The following is a 23863-nucleotide window of genomic DNA, read 5'->3' on the forward strand; positions in this document are numbered from 1 at the left end:
GGATCCTTCCCCCAGAGACAAACAAATGCTTCCTTTGTTGCTTCAGGTGGAGTGAATGCAATGGGCAGGGAGAGAGAGGGGGGTGTTTTGGGGTGTTTGACCCTCCTTTTTGTAGTTTCAATTGTTCTCTTGAAAAATATTTCCAGCTGGGCACTAGGAGACAGTCTATGTGGAAAGATGTTTCCTGATGGCTTTTTCTCACCTGTATGAGTCTTCTTTGTTTCCCTTCCTGCTTGATGACTGTTTACTAATTAAATGAAAATTAAGAAGAACAGACATTCCTTTGTTTAGGACAGATATTTGCCAACCTCAGTTTGGGCAGAGCTGTGGGGCTTGGAACATGTGTTAAACATGGAACATGTGACATCATACAGGGAAATCTTATAACTTTACATACAGTGTTGCCACACATTTTATCAGAACAATAGTGACCAGCACATTATGAGTTTTCAAATGATACCTGAAAAGACATGCTTTGTGCAAAAATTAATACAATAGTGTGTAGGGTTGAACACAGGTATATTCTGTCATACTGGAAAAGGGATTCAGTGGAGTGCTAGGGACTGAAGTCAGACTGGAGAGGGTCTAGGGTGGAATTGGAGGAAAGGAACTTCAGACAGTGATTGTAAGCTATCTGAAGAAGTGGGTTTTTCCCCCGAAAGCTTTTGCCCAAATAAATCGGTTAGTCTTTAAGGTGCCACCAGACTCCTTGTTGTTTTTGTGGATACAGACTAACACGGCTCCCCCCTGATACTTGATTGTAAACTGTTACCTATCAGCTCTGTGTTCTTGGGGATCCAGGGTGCAGTACCCAATCTGTCTGACTCACGAAAGACCTTCCTTCCCCGACAGCCTCTCTTGAACCAAAGCCGATCAGAAGAAAGATTTACAAAAAGCAATGAAAAGGCAGTGGGAATCACACCTAAACCCCTCCAGACAAGACTGACAGGATTACAGAAATTCCCCTAGCCTCATTTGCATCTAAGATGGGACAGGGAGGCATCTCCATTAGCATACAGAATTGAGAACAGAGATTCCAAGGCAAGAACCACATGAAACTCTGGGACAAGAAAAGCAGGGAAGCACTGCATGATGCGGGATTTCTGATCCAGATGTTAGTGAACCCACGCGTGCACACACCCAGCTCAGAAGTTTTCAGACCAATTCTAGTAATAAATCCTCTGTTGGTATCCAAAATACTGAAGTTGCCTAATTGCATTGTGAGCTCCCTCGCAGGAACACCACCCATAGCCAGGAATGATCAGTTCCTATTGTCTAGCCTGAACAAAACAACTTTGGTATACTCCCTTGAGTATACTCACCACCAACCACATACCACACAACAGAACCACTAACCCAGGAACCTATCCTTGCAACAAAGCCCGTTGCCAACTGTGCCCACATATCTATTCAGGGGACACCATTACAGGGCCTAATAACATCAGCCACACTATCAGAGGCTTGTTCACCTGCACATCTACATGTGATATATGCCATCATGTGCCAGCAATGCCCCTCTGCCATGTACATTGGTCAAACTGGACAGTCTCTACGTAAAAGAATAAATGGACACAAATCAGATGTCAAGAATTATAACATTCATAAACCAGTCGGAGAACACTTCAATCTCTCTGGTCATGCAATCACAGACATGAAGGTCGCTATCTTACAACAAAAAAACTTCAAATCCAGACTCTAGCGAGAAACTGCTGAATTGGAATTCATTTGCAAATTGGATACTATTAATTTAGGCTTAAATAGAGACTGGGAGTGGCTAAGTCATTATGCAAGGTAGCCTATTTCCCCTTGTTTTTTCCTACCCCCCCCCCCAGACGTTCTGGTTAAACTTGCATTTATGCTGGAAATGGCCCACCTTGATTGTCATGCACATTGTGGGGAGAGTGGTCAGTTTGGATGAGCTATTGCCAGCAGGAGAGTGAGTTTGTGTGTGTATGGGGGTGGGGGGGTGAGAAAACCTGGATTTGAGGTGGAAATGGCCCACCTTGATTATCATGCACATTGTAGGGAGAGTGGTCACTTTGGATAGGCTATTACCAGCAGGAGAGTGAGTTTGTGTGTGTGGTTTTTGGAGGGGGGTGAGGGGGTGAGAGAACCTGGATTTGTGCAAGAAATGGCCCACCTTGATTATCATACACATTGTGAAGAGAGTGGTCACTTTGGATGGGCTATTACCAGCAGGAGAGTGAGTTTGTGGGGGCGGGGGGCGGAGGGTGAGAAAACCTGGATTTGTGCTGGAAATGGCCCAACTTGATGATCACTTTAGATAAGCTATTAGCAGCAGGAGAGTGGGGTGGGAGGAGGTATTGTTTCATGGTCTCTGTGTGTATATAATGTCTTCTGCAGTTTCCACAGTATGCATCCGATGAAGTGAGCTGTAGCTCATGAAAGCTCATGCTCAAATAAATTGGTTAGTCTCTAAGGTGCCACAAGTACTCCTTTTCTTTTTACCCATACTCAAGTAAGTGTTCTGATGCCTGGATCCAAAATCTGCATCAGTTCTATTGGGACTTCATCTTCTCCTGACTGATCGCGCTGGGGGCTCTGCCTGTCTCCAGCACTCCAGACCCTCAGCTACCACCACCACCACACTCTCTCTCTCTCTCTCTCTAGCCTTCTGACCCTGACTTGTGTGATCAGTTATAGTTTTCTAAACCTGACTTTTATAATATTATAATGGTTTTGTTTGTTTGACTCCTCTATGGTTACCTCGCAGTAAATAACTTTCATGGTTAAGCTGGTTGCTTCTCCCCCACCCCTCTCCCCGTGGGTATTTTTTGGCTTCCTCATTAGCTCTGCAGCAGTGCTTCTCATACCTAAGCTAAAGATCCCTGCAGCGCCCAAAAATCCTGTGGGGTTTGCTCATGAAGTGGTTTACTACCAGAACAATTGTAATGTGAAAGTGGGGATAGGGACATGCTGAACCTGGGACATATGAGGGTGGCAGATTCAAAGTGCTGCTCGACCCAGCCCGCTCAGGCGGGCTCTATTCCGCACGGTGCCCATGGCGTATGACGGTGACAGCTTGGAAGTGCTGCTCGACCCAGCCTGCAGAGTCCAGGGACATATACTGGGTCAGCTTGGGAGTGCTGAGTAACCCAGTCCTCTCAGACGCGCTCTGTTAATGTGTGTGTTCATCTGATTCTGGGGCTGGAAGAACCCAGCCCTGGGGAACCTAGGTCCTGCAGGATAGCTCCATTGGGAGGGAACTTGCAGAAGTAGAGCTCTGTATGAGAACACAAGTGACAGAAGCAGTACAGAGAAAAGGAGTACTTGTGGCACCTTAGAGACTAACAAATTTATTTGAGCATAAGCTTTCGTGAGCTGAGTGCATCCGATGAAGTGAGCTGTAGCTCACGAAAGCTGATGCTCAAATAAATTTGTTAGTCTCTAAGGTGCCACAAGTTCTCCTTTTCTTTTTGCGAATACAGACTAACACGGCTACTACTCTGAAACAAGCAGTACATTTATAGAATTACAGAACCTCCCCCCCAGAAGAGTAAACCTAATAAATGAGTGTAACATGCAAATCTGATAACAAAACAGTGCTTTCAGTGAGCTTTGAGGTGAAAAGGAGAGGGGAAATGGGGCAGTAGTTGGAGAGGCAAGTGGGGTCAAGGCTGGTGGGTTGTTTTGTTTTTTTTTAAAGATGAGACTAAAATGTACTTGTATTATAAGGTGAGTGAGAGATTAAGGAGAAGAGTAAGGTAGCAGATGGAAGGGGACATGAGGGAGTTCAGGAGATGAGATGGGGTCGGGTCTCTGGGGCAAGTAGAGGGGTTAGAGGAGGAGAGCAGATGAGAAATTTCTCTGTCTATGACCCGAGAGAAGGAGACAAGAGTTGTAGGGGATCATACGTCGCATCTTATTTTGCCAGTTTTCTCTCAGAAGAAATCAGCAAGATCCTATGCAGAGAGAGAAATGGAGGCAGGTGTGAAGCACAGAGAGAACAAACAACCATGTCAATGGCAGGGAGGAAAGGACAGAGTGGACAAGAAGTTAGTGCTGGTAGACTGGAAGTCACAGAAAGGCAGAGTGATGGCGTGTGAGGAAGGTGGGAGATTGGTGGTGCAGAAAGAGGCCACATGGCTGGAGAGAGAGGATCGCAGCAGCAGAGAGACTGGAGAGAGAGCAGTGCTTGGTGAAGACCAGGTCAAGTGAACAACTTTTGGTGAGTGGGAGAACTGAAAACCGGGGCTGCTTGGTCTTCCCTGCCTGCAGAGCTCTCCCTAGGGTATGGCCAATCGGGCCGACCACCCCAGGCCCTGCACTTTAGGAGGTCCCGCAGTTCATGAGGAAGCAGATGGGGAGGTGATGTGGGTAGGGGGGTGATCAAGGAGGAGCCCCCCTACCAACCTGCCCTTCCCCCCAGCTCCTTCTGCCCGCCAATCAGCACCTCCCGCTCCCTCCCAGTGTTTACTGCTGATCAGCTGTTTCGTCTGGAGGCACTGGGTGGGAGGGGGGAGGAGCAAGGGTGCCATGCGCTCTGGGGAGAGGGCGGAAAGGGGAGGGGGTGGAAAGAAGTGGGGTGGGGGTGGGGCCTTGGGGAAAGGGATGGAGTGGGGTTCGGGTCTTGGGGTGGGGGGGAGCGCCTTCTGGCAGATAGAAACTCGGCGCCTATGTCCCAGACCCCACACCCCCTAGGGATGGCCCTGCCTGCTTGATCTCCTCTTCACTTTTCAGCTTCTTCTGTGCTCTGGGATAGAGCACTGAGTCCTCTCATAGTCTCAGCTTCTCTGGACTACCTTTCCCCGTTCCCTGCTTTGGCAGACAGCCCTGACTCACAGGCTGCTTCAATGAAGTCTCCTGCTTGTCCAGACCCTACTTCAGAGCTTCCCTGTGGTTTCTTTACCAAACTCTGTTCTCTGCCTTTTTATGAGGCCCAGGGGCTGATCAGGCTGTCCTCTGGCCTCAATAAGTATGTCTATGCAGCATTTTGGAGCCCATGGGAGCAAGCCTCCCAGCCCAGGTTGTTGGACTCGGGCTACTGGGGCTTGCCCTAGCACTCTAAAAATAGCTCTGTAGACAGTGCTTTGAAGCTGTGCCTTGAGCTGGAGCTAGGGCTCTGAAGCCCAGCCCCCTCTGTAGGTTGCCCCCTTAGGCTGTGAGACAGCTAATTATGGCACAACTGGGGCTGGCCCCATATCCCTTTAAAGGGGTTAGTCTCTCTGTGACAGGGAACTTGAGGAGAGAAAGAGAGAGCAAGCCAGGAGCTGAAATCAGCAGAAGGCTGATGGAAAAGAATTGGATGGATGGAGGGTGGATGGCAGCAACATTGAAGAGAAAAGAATTACTGAATGAAAGAGTGGGAATGGGGAGGAGGGTGCTTGAAAGCAGGAGGACTGGAAGAGGAGGAAACTAACATTTGGTATGTGCACGAACATATCTGTCCCTAGATTGTGGCTAGACCCAACCAGTGTATGCAGGGGAGTTCCTTTAGCCCAGGGGAGGGCAAACTATGTCCTCTGGGCCAGATTTGGCCCATCAGGGCTTGCAATCCAGCACACAGGATTGCCAGACCCATGGCACAGCAGGGCTAAGGCAACTTTCCTGCCTGCCCTGGCCCCACACCGCTCCTGGAAGCAGCCAGCACCACGTCCCTGTGGCCCCGGGGAGGGAGGGGAGCAGAGGGCTCTGTGTGCTGCCCTCACCTGCAGGCACCGCCCCCCACAGCTCCTCCTGCACCCCAAACCCCTGCCCTGAGACCCCTGCCGCATCCCTCATGCACCCCACACCCTTCCTGCACTCTTGCCCTGAGCCCTTTCCTGCACACCGCACACCCTCCCACACCCCACACTCGCACCCCAACCCCCTGCCCCACAATTTCCTCACCCAGATGTGGCCCTTGGGACAAAAAGTTTGCCCATCCCTGCTTTAGCCCCATCTCAGCACTCTCTTTCCTTAGTAATGGTGTCACGGAGTCCCCGGGCAATGCTCTGGAACTGCTCCCTACAAAGCCAGTCAGGACTCGGGTGAAATCTCCTCTCTGAGAGCAGTCTGTCTTCAGGGCAAAAAGCTCCCACAGCTTCCACCTTCCTGGGTCTGACCTTGGAGCATTCAGCATCCTCTGTCCCTCCATGCACTTCCCACAGCGAGCCCGCCCAGGCGGGGTCCTGGGGAAGCCAGAGGTTCCTGCACCCCAACTTCGCAGTCAGATGTGACTCTTAGCCAGCCAGTAAAACAGAGGTTTATTAGATGATAGGAACACTGTCTAAAACAGAGCTTGTAGGTACAAAGAACAGGACCCCTCAGCTGGGTCCATTTTGGGGGGCAGTGAGCCAGACAACCACGTCTGCACTTCACTCCACGTCCCCAGCCAGCCCAAACTGACTCCCCCTCCAGCCCCTCCTCCTCTGGGCTTTGTCTCTTTCCCAGGCCAGGAGGTCACCTGATTCCTTTCTTCTCCAACCCTTTAGCTATCACCTTGGAGGGGGGAAGGGCCCAGGCCATCAGTTGCCAGGAGACAGAGTGTCGGCCATTTATGTACACTGGCTCTTTGCTCTGCAACAATTACACGCCCTTATCCCACCACCTAGAGACTTAAGAAATGCATAGGGGAAACTGAGGCACCCTACAGTATTCAGAGGAAACATTAAGAACAGTCCCACTTCGTCATAAATGGATGCCTTGTAGGTGGGGTGGTGGGGCTCACATGGGACACCAGTTGACACAGGGTCTCTGGTCTCCCCAAGATCTCAATCTATGCATAGCCCCCTGCTCCCTGCTGTTTATTCCTTTAGCTTGCATGTTGTTCCCTCCTTGCATCAGCAAAAGGGGCGGATTGATGCAGACCAACAGTACAATCACCATGTTCTGTGTAAACAAGCAATGGGGAGCTTGGTCCTCACTACTCCGCCGAAAAGCAATCCTGCTCTGGGACTTCTGTATCAGCAACTCTATACTTCTGAAAGCAGCCCACCTCCTGGGGGTCCAAATATGCTGGCAGATCCCCTGAGCAGGTTTTTTATTCATCACCACAAGCGTTCCTTTTGCCCAGATGTCGCAAGGTCCATTTTCCAGCTCTAGGGAGCTCCCCAAGTGGATCTGTTTGCAACAAAGAACAACACAAAATGTCACCAGTTCTGCTCCAGAGCAGGAGACAGCCCCAGCTCACTGACAAGTTCTTTTCTACTTCCATAATCAGAGAGTCTGCTCTATGCTTTTCTTCCCATCCCTCTTCTGCCCAGAGTTCTGTGCAAGGTTAAACAGGACAAGGCCAGTCTTATACTGATCGCCCCTACATGGCCCCCTCAGCACTGGTTTTCATAGCTCGTGGACCTCTCCCACTGTTATTCCCACTTCACACAGACTTAGTTTTGCAGAATTGCAGCCACCTCTTTCACCCCAACCTCCAAGCTCGTCCCCAGAGGGCCTAGAGACTTCATCGCTAACATCGGCGGAGGCATCCTGCTCCAGAGAGTTCCAGGAGGTACTGCTGAAGAGTAGAAAAACATCAACAAGGACAAGTTACCTTGCTAAGTGGAAAAGGTTTTCTGTTGGGTCGAGGCTGAAAGGGTTCTCCCCAATCCTAGCATCTATTCAGCATGTGCTGGACTATCTTTTGTATCTGAAATATCCAGGTTTAGTGAGCAGCTCAATTAGTGTACACCGAGCAGCTATATTGGCATTTCACCTGCCTGTGGATAACTACTTCCCTTTTTCCAACCTGATGGTTGTAAGATTTTTAAAGGGCTTGTGTAACATGGGACACAACTGAGAATACCAAATAGAGGACAAACTGGTGAGAAATAGGGCAGACACAACCCAAACTGGTGGTTATTCTCCACAGATAGTCTTATTACACTGAACTACTTTAAACAAATCACTTCTACCTTGTTCAGGCTTACTTTCACAAGCTTTATTTGCCTACAATCCATCATCCACAAAAAATCTACCCCTTTTTTCCTCAATTAGGACTTTAACCTGACCATCAACTTTAATCTGCTCTAGAGAAACATTTTCCTGATCAACGAGTTCTCCCTGTGCTTCATCTAATTCCAGATTCCCTTCTGAGATATTAGACATTTAGAAACTTTATTCACATATAAACTGCTCTTCTGCACAGACAAACAGCTATTTTCCACCTTCTCCAGGTTAGGGAGACCTTTTCCCTGGCAAAAGAAAAACTAGTTAAACACAGGCAACAGTTTAGAATCATATGTTATAAACTGGACTTTCAAGGTGATACCGTTTTTGCTGTTTTTCCATTGCTTTTTTAATTTGGAGCTTAAGTCTGGCCCATTGTTAGTTAAGTATTTCTTTATGAGCCACTTAATTTGAATAGTCCCTCCAAGTTGTGCGAGCTAAATACCTTGTGGGGCATTACCCCAGGAGCAAACATTTGAAGTTCAGGTATAGGGCCAATACTTATAACTTCAAATACAAAAAAGATACATGCATGCGGATAGCATAATCATAACGAGCAAATCATAACTTTTTCATAGACATCTTACATGCCACATTTTGTACAAGATTGTTGCAAATAAATAATAGTGGTTGCAACAATGATCAATATGGTCATATTTTAATCAGATAATGTCTTAGCTTGGACAGGATGTTTCCACTTATACAGAGCACTATTCCAACATGGAGACTGAACTTAGTCTTAACAAAGCTGATGGGTCGCCTCTTTGAGCCTCTAGCAACCTGCTCTCTGTTACATCTTTCTATGAAGGGAGCATTTTTAATAGCCATTACATCAGCCATGAGAGTAGGGGAGTTGAGGGCATTAATATCACATCTTCCATATACAAGGTTTTTTTACACAGATAAAGTCTGCCTTTGTTCCCATTCAAGGTTCCTTATGAAAGTGTTTTCCTCTTTTCATATCAATTTATATACAGATGTTCTTCCCAAAGCCTTATGGTAATTGTTAGGAGGCTTATTCTTTCACCCACTTACTTCCCTGGTCCTTTTCACATGAACAGAGAGCAACAATACCCAAAGTCCAAAGGTGCAAACAATTTGATGTTTATTGGGGTGAACTTCCAGCAAGCATGATTCCAGTTTCCTTCCTTAGTGTCCCCCTTCCCAGCTCTGACACCACAGAGCCTTACACCTGTGTCCCTGTTCCCATTCCTGCCCTTAGCCAAACATGATTCCCATTTCCCCCACCCACCCCTGATTGACTGCAGACTATATAGTAAAACTTGAGTTCTGCTTAGCTATACCTTAACCAATCATTTTACTGAAATTTAACTAACCAATCCTAACATATTGTAACATGATTATTTAACCAATTATATCCCACCACCTTAATTAGTTTACACCCAGCAAAATTAATTATACAGCAGACAGAAACAATCACAGAACCAGACAGAGATTATACAGACAAACAATGGGGAAATGGGGACTACAGTGATAGAACAAACACAGAAATGAGGATTTCACATCCCAGCTATTGATAAGTGAGTTCTTGCCAGACAGGATGCTATGAAACTAAGTTTCCTTTTACATCTTCTAGGCACTTCCCTTTCTCTGGAGGCTCAGGACAGGATTGTATTCCTAACAGCCCAATAGCACCTTATTTCAATGTGACTAGTTTGGAATGTGAGGATGTGACGTTCGTTTCCCAGCTTATGGCTGCCTCTGTTGCTTAGCCAAAGGCCTTAGTCTAAGAAGAGGGCCTCAGACTGTCACAGTAAGAGAAGGCTCTTACACCAGCAGACAGTGATTTTGATTCTTTCTTTTATACCTCTATAACTAGCCAAGTGATAAGAATACACCTAAATTCTTAGAGTATAGGCCTTTACAGACAGGCCTGAATATCTATATCCTAACAGTAATAAGGGAGGGGAGTTACTGCACACTCTAGACAGAAAAACTTCAAGTGTTTTGGTCTTTCTCTCAATTGTTCTTTGAATTTGAGGACAGAATGAAGGGCAGCCCATTTCCACACAAAGGATTTTTTCATGGATAGCTGATTGTATTCACCTGTGTTACCAATTGGCTAACATGGAACTGCTGGACAGAGTATTGGGTCATTTAGCTAGATCCCAAGTGGCTTCTGTGGCACTTCTGGTTCATGTGCCCATATTAGATGTTTGGCAAGTGGCAACCTGTTCTTCCTATCACAAGTTTGCTTCCCACTATACAATCTCAACAATCTAGAGATGATGCTAAATTTGGATGAGTGGTCCTCCAGTCCTTGTTGGAATAGACTGTGAGCCCACTTCCAGATGGGACTGCTTGTGAGTCAACTCCAGTAGAATGGATGTGTGCAATCACTTGAACAAAAAACAGGTGTGTTACACGTGTCCATTCCATGACCCACCCTCCTTCCCCACTCTTTTGGAGTAATCCCAATAGGAGGGAACTGAGGGGGTCTGGGGCAGCTCAGCCCTTTATGCCCATGCAATGTGCACAAGACAGCAGAGGGCACTCGAGCCACTCTGTCAGGTTCTGCTAAGGGTAAAAACTCTGACAGCTGTGCACGGGAGCACACAAACACCTATAGTGGAATGGGCACATGAAACACATCTCAAAGAGCAACAGTTATGGAAAGCTTAGTCACAGTTTTTAACAGAATGTGGAGAAACTGACTAGGGGAGAGGCTGTTCTAGACTTAATTCTGACAAACAGCGATGAACTGGTTGAGAATTTCAAGGTGGAAGGCAGCTTGGGTGAAAGTGATCATGAAACAATAGAGTTCACGATTCTAAAGAATGGTCAGAGGGAAAACAAAATAAAGACAATGGACTTCAAAAAGGCAGACTTTAGCAAACTCAGAGAATTGGTAGATCCCCTGGGAAGCAAGTCTAAGTGGGAGAAAAAGAGTTTAGGAACTTTCAGAGTTGTTTACAGAGATATTATGGGCACAAGAGCAAACTATCCCAGTGCATAGGAAAGATAGGAAGTATGGTAGGAAACCACTCTGGCTTAACCAGGAGATCATCAACCACCTGACACTCAAAAAAGAATCCCACAAAAAGTGGACACTAGGTTAAATTATGAAGGATGCATTAAAAAAAACAACACAAGCCTGTAGGGATAGAAGTAGAAAGACCAAGGCACAAAACGAGATTAAACTAGCTAGGGACATAAAGGGTAACAAGAAAATTTTTACAACTACATTAGAAGCAAGATGAAGACTAAGGACAGTGTAGGCCCATTACTCAATGAAGTGGGAAAGACAATAACAGAAAATGCAGCAATGCCCAATGACACATCAAAACGTCCTCGTCCCCTGCTCCTGAGGCAGTGGCGGATTTAGAGTTAGTGGGGCTCTGTTTGCAGCTTTATTTTCAGCCCTCCCCTCAGGACACAGCCAAGAAAAAGAACATTCTCTCTTATCTCCCCCCTCCCCATTTTTCATTTTGTTTTTAATCTTCCTCCTATATTATAAGTAATGGGAAGTAAATGAAAATAAAGTGAGGTACCTTGATTGGGGCAGGGGGTTGGGGTGCAGGAGAGGGTGCGGTGGTCGGGCTCTGGGAGGGAGTTTGGGTGCTGGGTGTGGGCCCTGGGCTGGGGCAGGGGGTCTGGGTGCGGAAGGGGGTCAGGGTGGTGGTGCTTACCTCATGTTGCACGGCTCCCAAAGCGACTGACACCCCACCACCACCACTCTGGCAGTGGCTCTTAGGGGCGAGGGCGGGGGTCTCTGTCCACAGATGTCACCCCTGCAGCTCCCATTGGCTACAGTTCCCAGCCAATGGGAGCTGCGGAGTCGGCGCTTGGGGCGGGGGCAGCCACGGTGACACCCCACTAGGGGCCGCAGGGCTATACCGTCCCCTCCGCTCTGCTCCTACCCACCCGGCGGCTCTCCCCAGCCTCTGCCCCGGAGCCGTTTGCCGCGTTCACGATGACTCAGGACACGATCGCCGGGGCCAAGCTGGCGCGGACGGGAGGGGCCGAGCGACCCCCGCTCGTCTGACTCCTGGGGCCCAGTGCTCCCGCTCCACGGAGGGCGCTGCCTGCGGACCGGCCCCTTCCCGGCTCCTCCCGCCGCGCAGGGGCTCAGCCACGTCTGAAAGCGGCTCATTGTCTGCGCGTCCCGCTCGGCGGCGTCTCCAGCGAGCGGAGGAAGCGGCTGCAGGTACCGGCTGGGCTGGGGTCGTTACATGGCAAGTTCGCTGGTTCCTAGCGGGGAGCGCGCTCCGTGTATTCGAGCCCCCCGTTCCTTTCTGGGCTCGCCCCTTGGCCACTCCATCCCCCTGGCGAGACCCGCCTGACTCTCCCGGAGCCCGGCTCCCCTGCCGCCCGGGGCAGTAGAACTGGCCCCCAGGGAGACGCCCCCCAGCAACGCGTCCCAGCTCCAATCCCCCCACTGGCGTTTGGGGGGCAAAGGGGAGTGGAGATGACGGGCTGAGGGTCAGGGTTCCGAGGGTTTTTCCTGTTTCTCCATGTAGCTTGTTGTAGCTCTGTGGGCCGCAGGATGTTGGAGAGACAAGGTGGGTGAGGGAATCTGTTGTATTGGACCAGCTTCTGTGGGGGGAGAGACCAGCTTTCTAGCTCTTCCTCAGGTCTCTGTGTGACTTGTGGCAACTTGTTTGTGCCTCCATTCACTCTCTGTAAAATGGGGATAATGATCCTGTCCTAGTTTGTCCTGTGGGCTGTGATGCAAAATTAATTAATGTCTGAAATGCTTTGTGGTCCTCCGGAGTGAGGTGCTGTGGAGTGCCAAGTATAATGCATCCGATGAAGTGAGCTGTAGCTCATGAAAGCTTATGCTCAAATAAATTGGTAGTCTCTAAGGTGCCACAAGTCCTCCTTTTCTTTTTGCGAATACAGGCTAACACGGCTGCTACTCTGAAACAAGTATAATGGTAGTACCGACAGGGACCAGCTAGCTCACCTTGTTGGAATAAGATGGGTCTCTGCTAGGAAGCTTGGAGGAGGCTTTTTTAAAAGGCTTGAAGCCCAACTACTGCCTGTGATTTTATTTATGAATTCTAATGGCCCTCACAAGAAGCTAATGAGAAAACGATGGGAATGAAATTAAAAACTGACAGAGAGATGGGAAGCACTGGTGTTTCAGCACATCTGCCTAAACTGTAGCAAAACACCATGAAGGAACTCTCTTACTGAAATCTTAATGGCACAGACACTCCTCCATGCTTCCAATAAGGCAGATTGACTCTTGTCTGCTTTCTGTCTCTATTGCTGTTCACAAACTTTGTCAAACCCTTACCATAGCCAAAGAAACAAATTCCCCAAACTCATGCTATACATTTGTTGGTTTTGCCCATCTGTACCTGGGGAGTCAGCATGGTCTAGTTCAGTGGTCCCCAAACTTTTTCTGTCATGCCCCCTTATCTGTTATGGAATTTGTCTCTCCCTCCTGCTGGGGCTGTGGTCGGAGGATGGGGCCACGACCAGAGGCCGAAGCCAAGGCTGGAGCTGTGATCAGCTAGGGAGGTGGTAGAATCTCCTTCCTTAGAGGTTTTTAAGGTCAGGCTTGACAAAGCCCTGGCTGGGATGATTTAACTGGGAATTGGTCCTGCTTTGAGCAGGGGGTTGGACTAGATGACCTTCTGGGGTCCCTTCCAACCCTGATATTCTATGATTCTATGATCAGGAGCTGAGGCCGTGGCTGAGAGTGGAGCTGTGACCGGGAGCTCAGGGCTGAGGCCAGGGCCAGAGCTGCAGCTGGAGCTGGGTCCAGGAGGAGGGCCCCCAGGAGCCCCAGACAGATTCCATTACCGGTAAGGGGAGGACATGACCGAAAAAGTCTGGGGACATGGGCAGTGGGTACAATAGACCAGGAAGGAATGCTAAACAATTTTTATAGTGGGGGTGCTGAGAGCCATTGAACCAAACTGTAAAAACTGCATATAATGGAAACCACTTCCAGCCTGGGAGTGCTGCAACACCCCTAGCTCCAGCACCTATGAGGCCAGGGGAGGCTAAGCCTCCCCTAAGCCAAGCCCTGGCCCTGCCATGCTCCGCCCTCTCCACCAAACTGACGTCCAAGCTGGTGGGAGCTCAGCTCCAGCCAGAAGCCAATGGCCCCACACTGGGGCTGGTGCTGGGAGCGTCCGGTGGACTGGTGCTAGTGCCAACGCTGGGAGTGGCCAGCTGGCTGGCACTGATGTTGGGGGCAGCCCGCAGGCCGATGCTCAACACTGGGGGCGGCCTGGGGCAGTTCGGCCAGGGCTCCTCCAGCTGTGCGGGGGTGCGCGCTCGGGGCTCTAGCGGATGCAGGGGCTGGTAGGGGCAGGGCCTTGGGCACAAGGGGTGGGTCTGCATGGCTAGCCTCCTGAAAAGGGGGGGGCTCATGTACGCCCTATGTTTGGGGGACCATTGAACTAGACCATGCTGACTCCCCATGTGCAGGTGAGCAAAACCAGCAAATGTATGGCATGAGTTTGGGAGAATTTGTTTCTTTGGCTGTGGTAAGGGCTTGAGAAACATTGTGAATAGCAATAGAGATGGAAAGCTGACAAGAGTCAATCTGCCTTATTGAAAGCTTGAAGGTGTGCCTGTGCCTGTTCAGATTTTAGCGGGGCTGGGGCCGGAGCTGGGGTGGGGGCAGAGTGGAGCTGGGGGCAGAGCAAGGGTGGCACTTCCTCCTGCCTGTCGTGGGAGCTGGCCCAAGCCCCACTGCACCCCCTCAAACATTCCTCTGCACCCCTCTGGAGGGCAGGGCTTATCCCACAGTTTGGGGACCACTGGTCTAGTTGTTGGAGCACTGGATTGAGACTCAGGAGACCTGGCTTCCATTTCTGCTCTGCCACTGACCTGTTGTGGAAACATGGGTGAGTCACTTCATCTCTCTGTCCCTCTGTTTCCCCTCCCACCTTGTATCTGTAAAACACTCTACATGGATTGTAAACTCTTTGGGACAGGGATTTTTTTACGATGTGTTTGAATAGTGACCAGCACAACTGAGAGTGGGACCTGTAGATATTGTCAGCCCTTTGCCAATCACCAGTAGTGGTTGTTGGGGACCTACAGTTAGCTTCTTGTTGGAGGAGAAATCAATGATGTGGACTTGTATATTCTTGTGTACACCAGTCCTTGAGCACAGTGTTCACATATGGCATGCATGAAAACCCTTCTTTCAGAAACTTCATCACAAACTTTAGTGCCTGATTCCCAGGAAGCAACTCTACCAAAACAATTAACTCTAGGTAGAGCAATTAGGACAGAGAGCAATTTCTCCTATTGTTTGCAAAAGCTCTCCTAAAAGAAATTGCATCACAAAACTAACAACATTGCCCCATTTCTGCAAGGACTGCATGCTATTTCTGTGCGAAGAAAAAGAAATTGTAAGAACTTGTGTAACAGCACCATCTGGTGAATCCTCGCATATCAATATAAATAAACAATAAGTATTTAAAAAATCTTTATATTCAGATGATATGTGATGCTTCTTCTGAGAAACCCACTTTACTTTACTTTGCTACAACTTGTGAAAGAGTTTAGAAATGTCTCAAGTTACACAATTAATATGGAGATAGATTTAATGTGGCCTGAAAATAGCATGGCTGGGGAATGCAACTGAAAATAGTACAAATGTTTAAATACCAAGAAATACATATAAATACCAGTAACACCCCAAGACCAATGAAGATAGCTGCACCACTAAGAGTATGTCCACACAACAGCTGGGAGGTATGGTTCCCACCTCGGGTAGATGTATACAAGCTAGCTCTGCTCAAGCTAATGAGCAGTGTGGCTGTGATGGCATGGGCAGCAGCTCAGGCTAGCCAGCTGAGTACTTACCTCAGATGGGGTTGTATTTAGGTGGTGAGCTTAAGCTGCTGTCTGTGCTGTCACAGCCACGCTGATATTTTTAGCTCACTAGCTTGAGCAGAATTAGCAAGTGTACACCCCCCACCCCCTCCAAGTGAGGAAATGTATCCTTTGAAAGGAAATCCAGTGAAACGGGTTTGTGGTTTGTTTATGATTTGAAAAAATGAGAATTTATATAACTTATAAAGTGGTATGGTTATTTCCATAACTCTTTGATGGTGTTGGGTGTATATGTGTGTTCCTGGAATAGGCCCCTCCCTGCAAAATAATAGGAGACAAATCTAATGTATTGAAAATGTCTGTTCTACTGAGGTTCTTATTTTTCTTTCATGTGCTTCCTTGCAGTTTATATCATACTTTAGATTAGAGACTTTTTTCTCTATTCCAATCTCCTTCATTATACTAATTTTAGTTGTAATTTGTAACAAAAGTTTCAGACAGAAGTATAATTTTTTCAAAAATTAACAATGCCCCTTTAATCGCCACAATAATACATAAAACAAAAGGAGTCTGGGAAGAAGACAAGGAAGACATGTGAATTACAAAAACTAATTATTGACACTAAGTAAAAGGTTTTATACTTATATATTTTACATTTCATATGTGTAAAATAGAACAAAATAGTTTGGGTGTCTATATCAGCAGAGATGTATGTGGAAGTTCATAGGAGAGTTAAGGTTGAGAGTCACTTAATCTTTAAAAGATGACAGTTATAAAGACTCTAAAATGAAGACTCTGATTGTCTTGACATTTTCTGTGCTTCATGGAGTTACAGGGTAGGATTGGGGGTCCAAATTTTGGGTCATCTGTGCAAGGGGTTCTCAAGATGCAGCCTCCCCTCCTAAAATTAATCTCTTCATATAATCACTTTGTTCTTCTAAATGTTTTTTTGCGCACATCTGGGGCTCAAACGATGGCTCTACTCCTGCCTAAACTGATCCCAACCAGTTGAGATCAATCTCAGCTAGTGCATACTGCCCCCTTGGGGAGCAATACTGAAAAAGTGACTAAAGATCAAGTTTAGAACTTCAGGTCAGCGTGAGCTAACTGACACATCAAAATGTGAAATGCACATGGGCTCAGTAGCCATATGGTTTTCACGCAGTCTGCTGTCTCAGATTTTCTTTACTTTTGTATACTAACAGTTGAACAGCTTACTCTCTGCAACACCAGATACCCACTCCAAACTTTCTTTTACTCTGTGCTCACTCTTGCACTGCCTTTTTCGCAGTCCATTTACTACCTGTCTCAGCTCTCTTGCCGATAGACTCACTCTGCAGTCTCCATAAGTCAGAAACAAGTTATATCCAACATAGCACATAAATACAAAAAAGAAAAGTCTTTTACAGGAGTCTGTCTGCTGTGAGTTGTATCGTTATTATGCCACTGCAGTTGTTACCAACTACTAAACAGCCTTTTCCTCTCCCTTTTCAGTGTATTAGTTGCTTTCCTTCAGCCAGTATGGTGAGACTTCGGCTTTCCAGCACCATTGTTGTAGTTTTCCTTATGATTCAGACTGGATTCTTACTATTTATGTATGCTCGACATAGCAGCTTCATGCCTCAGTCTGAAGAGAAGCCATCTCGGGTGCACATCCTTATTCTCTCTTCCTGGAGGTCAGGATCTTCCTTCGTTGGCCAACTGTTTAGCCAACACCCTGATGTCTTCTACCTGATGGAACCTGCCTGGCATGTGTGGGTAACGATGTACCAGAACAGTGCCAAAGTCTTACATATGGCTGTTAGAGACCTAGTCAGGTCTGTCTTCAAGTGTGACATGTCTGTGTTTGATGCCTACATGCCTTGGAAGAGAAACTTGTCCGATCTCTTCCAGTGGGCAGTGAGTCGGGCACTCTGTTCAGCTCCTGCCTGTGATTCCTTTCAACGCACCGACATTACCAATGAAATGGCCTGCAAGACCCTTTGTGGCAAGTACCCATTCAGCAAGGTGGAGGAAACTTGCAAGACCTACAGCCACATTGTCCTCAAGGAGGTCCGGTTCTTTGATCTGACAGTTCTCTATCCCCTTCTCACTGACCTCTCCCTGAATCTCAAAATCATTCACTTGGTGCGTGATCCCAGAGCTGTTGCCAAGTCACGAGAACAATCAGTAAAAGCCTTAGCTCGTGACAATGGGATTGTTCTGAGCACCAATGGCACTAAAGTGGAGGATAGCAAATATAAAGTAATGAAGGAAATTTGTAGAAGTCATGTCCAGATTTATGAAACAGCTACTCAGAAACCTCCAAGATTTCTAAAAGATCGCTATTTGATGATCCGTTTTGAAGATCTGGTTCAAGATCCCTTATCAGAAATCGGAGACATGTATAAATTTGCAGACCTTAGACTGACCCCCAAACTTGAAAGCTGGATCTATAATATCACACATGGCCAGGGACCAGGAAAGAAAAAGGAAGCCTTCAAAATCACCTCCCGAGATGCAGTTAATGTTTCCCAGGCGTGGAGGAATATTCTTTCCTTCCAAAAAATTAAGAAAGTACAAGAAGTCTGCAAAGGTGCTATAAATATGCTTGGCTATAAAATTCTGGATTCTGAGAAAGAGCAAAAAGATTTGTCATTGGATTTAGTGTTGCCAAGACGAAGAAACCAGTTCAGTTGGTCATCATACAATCCGAAAAACTAAGACATATTACTTTGAGAGGTTTTTTGGAAATTTTATTTATCTACTGTGCAGTGTGCAGGTAGCATGAAAAGATTTGGCTGTCAAATTTAATCCTAGTCCTAGCTGTTATTTTTTTTTTCAAGTGATGGAAGGTTTTGTTGTTTTTTTTTCTTCAATTTCGCACACTGGAGAATGTGAAGCAAATGAAAAATGCAGCATGAGATTTGTCAGTTTGCAGACTTACAGCTGAGGTGTGCTGTTCTGAACACTGCATTTTGTAAATATTATATGTTAAACTATATGTCTTTCAAAGGTGAATTAATGGAGATGGAAAATGTCTTTTGTATTTATTAATACTTTAATTTTTAAACCTTGATTAAACTCAGGATAACAACCGATCAAACATTTTAAGGAAATCTCAGCATCATCTCAAAAACAAATGCATGGAAATCAAGATGGCATAAATTCTCTCATGCTTTCTGCATTCTTTTTTTTAGTATCCCCTGATTTGTTATTGTCTTTGTATTCTCCCCCCCGACACCCCTCCAAGCTATTTTGCAGCTCTGTGTTTTTTGAAAACTTGTCTGAATCTTTTTGTGATTTAATTTTCATTAGTGCAGATCATCCTGGGAAACCCCAGAGAACTGGGGTTACTTCTAAAAATGACCTATCTTTGGGTCAGCTGTGAAATCCTGAATTATTCTGTCAATAGATTTACCTGTGCTCTGATCTGAATGGCAGAGTTCTCACCAGCTGTTTGGTTAAGGCACTGGAGTAGAGCTTTTACATTGGAGTATGGAATCTAAAAACAGAAAACAGAAGTAGAAAATTAGAATGAGGGAATCATCATGGTAATAGCCTGTTCAGAAGAACATGCTCTATAACTCCATGACACACACAACAGGAACAGACCTGCTTCTACAGTCTGTATTTTACAGCTTTTTTTAAATCAAATTCTAGTTGTTGTACTGAAGAGTCAATTATTAATGAAATTCACCACAGCAAATATGTCTGCCTTTGAAGCTTGTCTGTTATTTATACTTCTGTATGCAATTCTTGAACAAATCTTGAAGCAGAAATAAAGACTAATTTTAAACTCTTCATCTGAAGAAAGGCATTAAATCATCTAACATTTAAGCAGTTTTGGATACACAGTTAATATTAATTGAGGGAAATCATTTAACTTAATTTTGGAAGTGGTTTGGGCAAAATCTCAACTAAGTATATGTTAGGGCTGTCAAACTATTAAAAACATTAATCGCAAGATTAAAAAATAATCATGATTAATCACAGTTTTAATTGCACAGTTAAGCTGTAATAGAATACTATTTATTTAAATATTTTGGATGTTTTTCTACATTTTCAAATATATTGATTTCAGTTACAACCCAGAATACAAAGTGCACAGTGCTCACTTTATTATTTTGGATTACAAATATTTGCACTGTAAAAACATAAGAAATAGTATTTTTCAATTCACCTCATACAAGTACTGTTGTGCAATCTCTTTATAGTAAAAGTGCAACTCACAAATGTAAATTTTTTTTTACATAACTGCACTCAAAAATAAAATAATGCAAAACTTTAGAGCCTACAAGTCCACTCAGTCCTACTTCTTGTTCAGCCAATCGCGAAGACAAACAAGTTTGTTTACGTTTACGGGAGATAATGCTGCCCGCTTCTTATTTACAATGTCACCTGAAAGTGAGAACAGGCGTTCGTATAACACTGTTGTAGCGGTGCTGCAAGGTATTTACGTGCCAGATACGCTAAACATTTGGATGCCCCTTCATGCTTCGACCACCATTCCAGAGGACATGCTTCCATGTTGATTATGGGTTCTTCTTGATTACAATCCAAAGCAGTGCAGACTGACGCATGTTCATTTTCATCATCTGAGTCAGATGCCACCAGCAGAAAGTTGATTTTATTTTTTGGTGGTTCGGGTTCTGTAGTTTCTGCATCAGAGTGTTACTCTTTTAAGACTTCTGACAGCATGTTTCACACCTCATCTCTCTCAGATTTTGGAAGGCACTTCAGATTCTAAAATCTTGAGTCAAGTGCTGTAGCTACCTTTAGAAATCTCACATTGGTACTGTGACATTGCACCCCATATTCTTCATAATGATATTATTAGGATATTGTAATAGCATAATTATGATGCATTTTATGCAAGATGGGTCATGTGAGCTGCCATTGGAAAAGTTATGATTTGCTGAATATGATTACCCTATTTGTATGCATGTATCATTTTGTATCTGTATTTCAGATGTAGTTACACCTCAGTAATGCCCACTAGACAAGATGCTTTCAGCCTAGATAATTGGTTGGGAAGGGCTTATTCAGGACAATGAGCCATTAGGGAAAACAATAGGCCTTAGGAGAAGCTTATCTCCTACCTGGTGATGACCCTTCCTGAGAACACTCCAAACAGCCTGTAAGTGAAGCTGCTATGACTCTACAAGGACAGGTGACCAGGCCACAATGATGCTGGACTCCATCTTGGGATGTCAGTATTTTTCCACAGACTGGTCTGGGAATCAAGCTTTGGAACAAAGGGTTCCCGCCATATGTAAAAGCTATATAAGGCAGAGAGTGACATCATCTGTGGTTCTTCACTCCCCACACAAGAGGACTCCTGGAACACCTGAGGAACAAAGACTGAACTGGGGAAAGTGCTGGATACAGGCTAAAGAGATTTCTAGCCTGTGTATGAAACACCTGGGATTCCAAGCTGTAAAGCAAGTGCAGCTTGCCCTGTAAGAATCTGCAGCCTGCTTGTATCCTCTCCTAGGGTGAGAATCTGCTAATTTATATCCAGTCTATCTAGTATATTAAGTGTAGTTTGCGTTTTTTGTTTATTTGCTAGGTAATCTGCTTGCTCTGTTTGCTATCCCTTATAATCACTTAAAATCTATCTTTTGTAGTTAATAAACTTGTTTTGCTTTATCTAAATCAGTGAGTTGGAGTGAAGTGTATGGGAATCATAGTTCAAGGGGCAAAGGCTGTTGCATATTCCTCTCCACATTGAGGGAGGGGGTGAACGTTGTGAGCCTACACTGTACAGTTCCCTGTGCAGTGCAAGATGGTATAATTTTGGGTTTATACTCCAGAGCGGGTGTGAGCATGTGGAGCTGGGAGTTGCCTTGTCTGTAGCCTTCCTATGCAGGGGCTGGTCAGAGAGCCTGCATGTAACTGCAGCTGGGTGTGTCCCTAGCTGTATGAATGCTGGTAAAAGTGAGGCTGGAGGTTCTTTGCAGCTTGTCACAGCACTACAGTGTGAGAGGGAACCCAGGCTGGTGGATCAGTGAGCTCAGTGGTACCCCAGTTCCAGGTGGCACCCCAGGGGGAACCTGTCACAGATACCACCTTTGCGTTTTGTCAAATCTGCAGTGAAAGTGTTCTTAAATCGAACAACATGTGCTGGATTATCATCTGAGCCTGCCATAACATGACATGGGAGAATGAATGTAAAATCGCAGAGCAGGAGACCATTCTCCTCCCAAGGAGTTGTCACAAATTTAATTAATGCATCTTTTTTTTTTTTTAAACGAGCATCATCAGCATTGAACCATGTCCTGTGAAATGGTGGCCGAAGCATGAAGGGACATACAAATGTTTAGCATATCTGGGACATAAATACCTTGCAACACCAGCTACAACATCCCATGCGAATGTCTGTTCTCACTTTCAGGTGACATTGTAAATAAGAAGTGGGCAGCATTATCTCCCGTAAATGTAAACAAATTTGTTTGTCTTTGTGATTTGCTGAACAAAAAGTAGGACTGAGTGGACTTGTAGGCTCTAAAGTTTTAAGTTAACATAAGAACATAAGAATGGCCATACTGGGTCAGACCAAAGGTCCATCCAGCCCAGTATCCTGTCTACCGACAGTGGCCAATGCCAGATGCCCCGGGGGGAGTGAACCTAACAGGTAATGATCAAGTGATCTCTCTCCTTCCATCCATCTCCACCCTCTGACAAACAGAGGCTAAGGACACCATTCCTTACCCATCCTGGCTAATAGCCATTAATGGACTTAACCTCCATGAATTCATCTAGTTCTCTTTTAAATGCTGTTATAGTCCTAGCCTTCACAACCTCCTCAGGCAAGGAGTTCCACAGGTTGACTGTGCGCTGTGTGAAGAAGAACTTTCTTTTATTTGTTTTAAACCTGCTGCCCATTAATTTAATTTGGTGGCCCCTAGTTCTTATATTATGGGAACAAGTAAATAACTTGTCCTTATTCACTTTCTCCACACCACTCATGATTTCATATACCTCTATCATATCCCCCCCTTAGTCTCCTCTTTTCCAAGCTGAAAAGTCCTGGCCTCTTTAATTTGTCCTCATATGGGACCCATTCCAAACCCCTAATCATTTTATTTGCCCTTTTCTGAACCTTTTCTAATGCCAATATATCTTTTTTGAGATGAGGGGACCACATCTGTATGCAGTATTCAAGATGTGGGCGTACCATAAGGGCAATAAGATATTCTCCATCTTACCCTTTTTTAATGATTCCTAACATCCCGTTTGCTTTTTTGACTGCCGCTGCACACTGCGTGGACATCTTCAGAGAACTATCCACAATGACTCCAAGATCTCTTTCCTGATTAGCTGTAGCTAAATTAGCCCCCATCATATTGTGTGTATATATAGCTGGGGTTATTTTTTCCAACGTGCATTACTTTACATTTATCCACATTAAATTTCATTTGCCATTTTGTTGCCCAATCACTTAGTTTTGTGAGATCTTTTTGAAGTTCTTCACAGTCTGCTTTGGTCTTAACTATCTTGAGCAGTTTAGTATCATCTGCAAACTTTGCCACCTCACTGTTTACCCCTTTCTCCAGATCACTTATGAATAAGTTGAATAGGATTGGTCCTAGGACTGACCCTTGGGAACACCACTAGTTACCCCTCTCCATTCTGAAAATTTACCATTTATTCCTACCCTTTGTTCCCTGTCTTTTAACCAGTTCACAGTCCATGAAAGGATCTTCCCTCATATCCCATGACAACTTAATTTACATAAGAGCCTTTAGTGAGGGACCTTGTCAAAGTCTTTCTGGAAATCTAAGTACACTATGTCCATTGGATCCCCCTTGTCCACATGTTTGTTGACCCCTTCAAAGAACTCTAATAGATTAGTAAGACATGATTTCCCTTAACAGAAACCATGTTGACTTTTGCCCAACAATTTATGTTCTATGTGTCTGACAATTTTATCCTTTACTATTGTTTCAACTAATTTGCCTGGTACTAATATTAGACTTACCGATCTGTAATTGCTGGGATCCCCTCTAGAGCCCTTTTTAAATATTGGTGTTACATTAGCTGTCTTCCAGTCATTGGGTACAGAAGCTGATTTAAAGGACAGCTAACAAACCATAGTTAATAGTTCCACAATTTCACATTTGTGTTCTTTCAGAACTCTCGGGTGAATGCCATGTGGTCCCGGTGACTTGTTACTGTTAAGTTAATCAATTAATTCCAAAACCTCCTCTAGTGACACTTCAAGCTG

At 45.6% G+C, this 23863-nt stretch overlaps 1 protein-coding gene across 3 annotated transcripts; it reads left to right on the plus strand.

The window, feature by feature from the left end:
* The first annotated feature begins 11697 nt into the window (after positions 1 to 11697).
* On the plus strand, positions 11698 to 21128 carry LOC141996746 (carbohydrate sulfotransferase 5-like). 3 transcript variants are annotated; one of them, XM_074969044.1, is made up of 3 exons: positions 11698 to 12052; positions 13535 to 13661; positions 17149 to 21128. In XM_074969044.1, the coding sequence occupies exon 3, from the start codon at positions 17176 to 17178 to the stop codon at positions 18355 to 18357; it is 1182 nt and encodes a 393-aa protein (XP_074825145.1). In that variant the 5' UTR covers positions 11698 to 12052; positions 13535 to 13661; positions 17149 to 17175; the 3' UTR covers positions 18358 to 21128. The 3 variants fall into 3 exon arrangements, with proteins under 3 accessions (XP_074825145.1, XP_074825146.1, XP_074825147.1); XM_074969045.1 differs by lacking the exon at positions 13535 to 13661; XM_074969046.1 differs by lacking the exon at positions 11698 to 12052 and having other exon boundaries at positions 13310 to 13661.
* The last annotated feature ends 2735 nt before the right edge of the window (positions 21129 to 23863 follow it).

This window comes from Natator depressus, chromosome 12 (genome assembly GCF_965152275.1).
Source record: "Natator depressus isolate rNatDep1 chromosome 12, rNatDep2.hap1, whole genome shotgun sequence".
NCBI lineage: Eukaryota > Metazoa > Chordata > Testudines > Cheloniidae > Natator > Natator depressus.

Bases quoted from the DNA above. Each gene is read 5' to 3' on its own strand.
- LOC141996746 (XM_074969044.1), top strand. From the start codon at position 17,176: ATGGTGAGACTTCGGCTTTCCAGCACCATTGTTGTAGTTTTCCTTATG.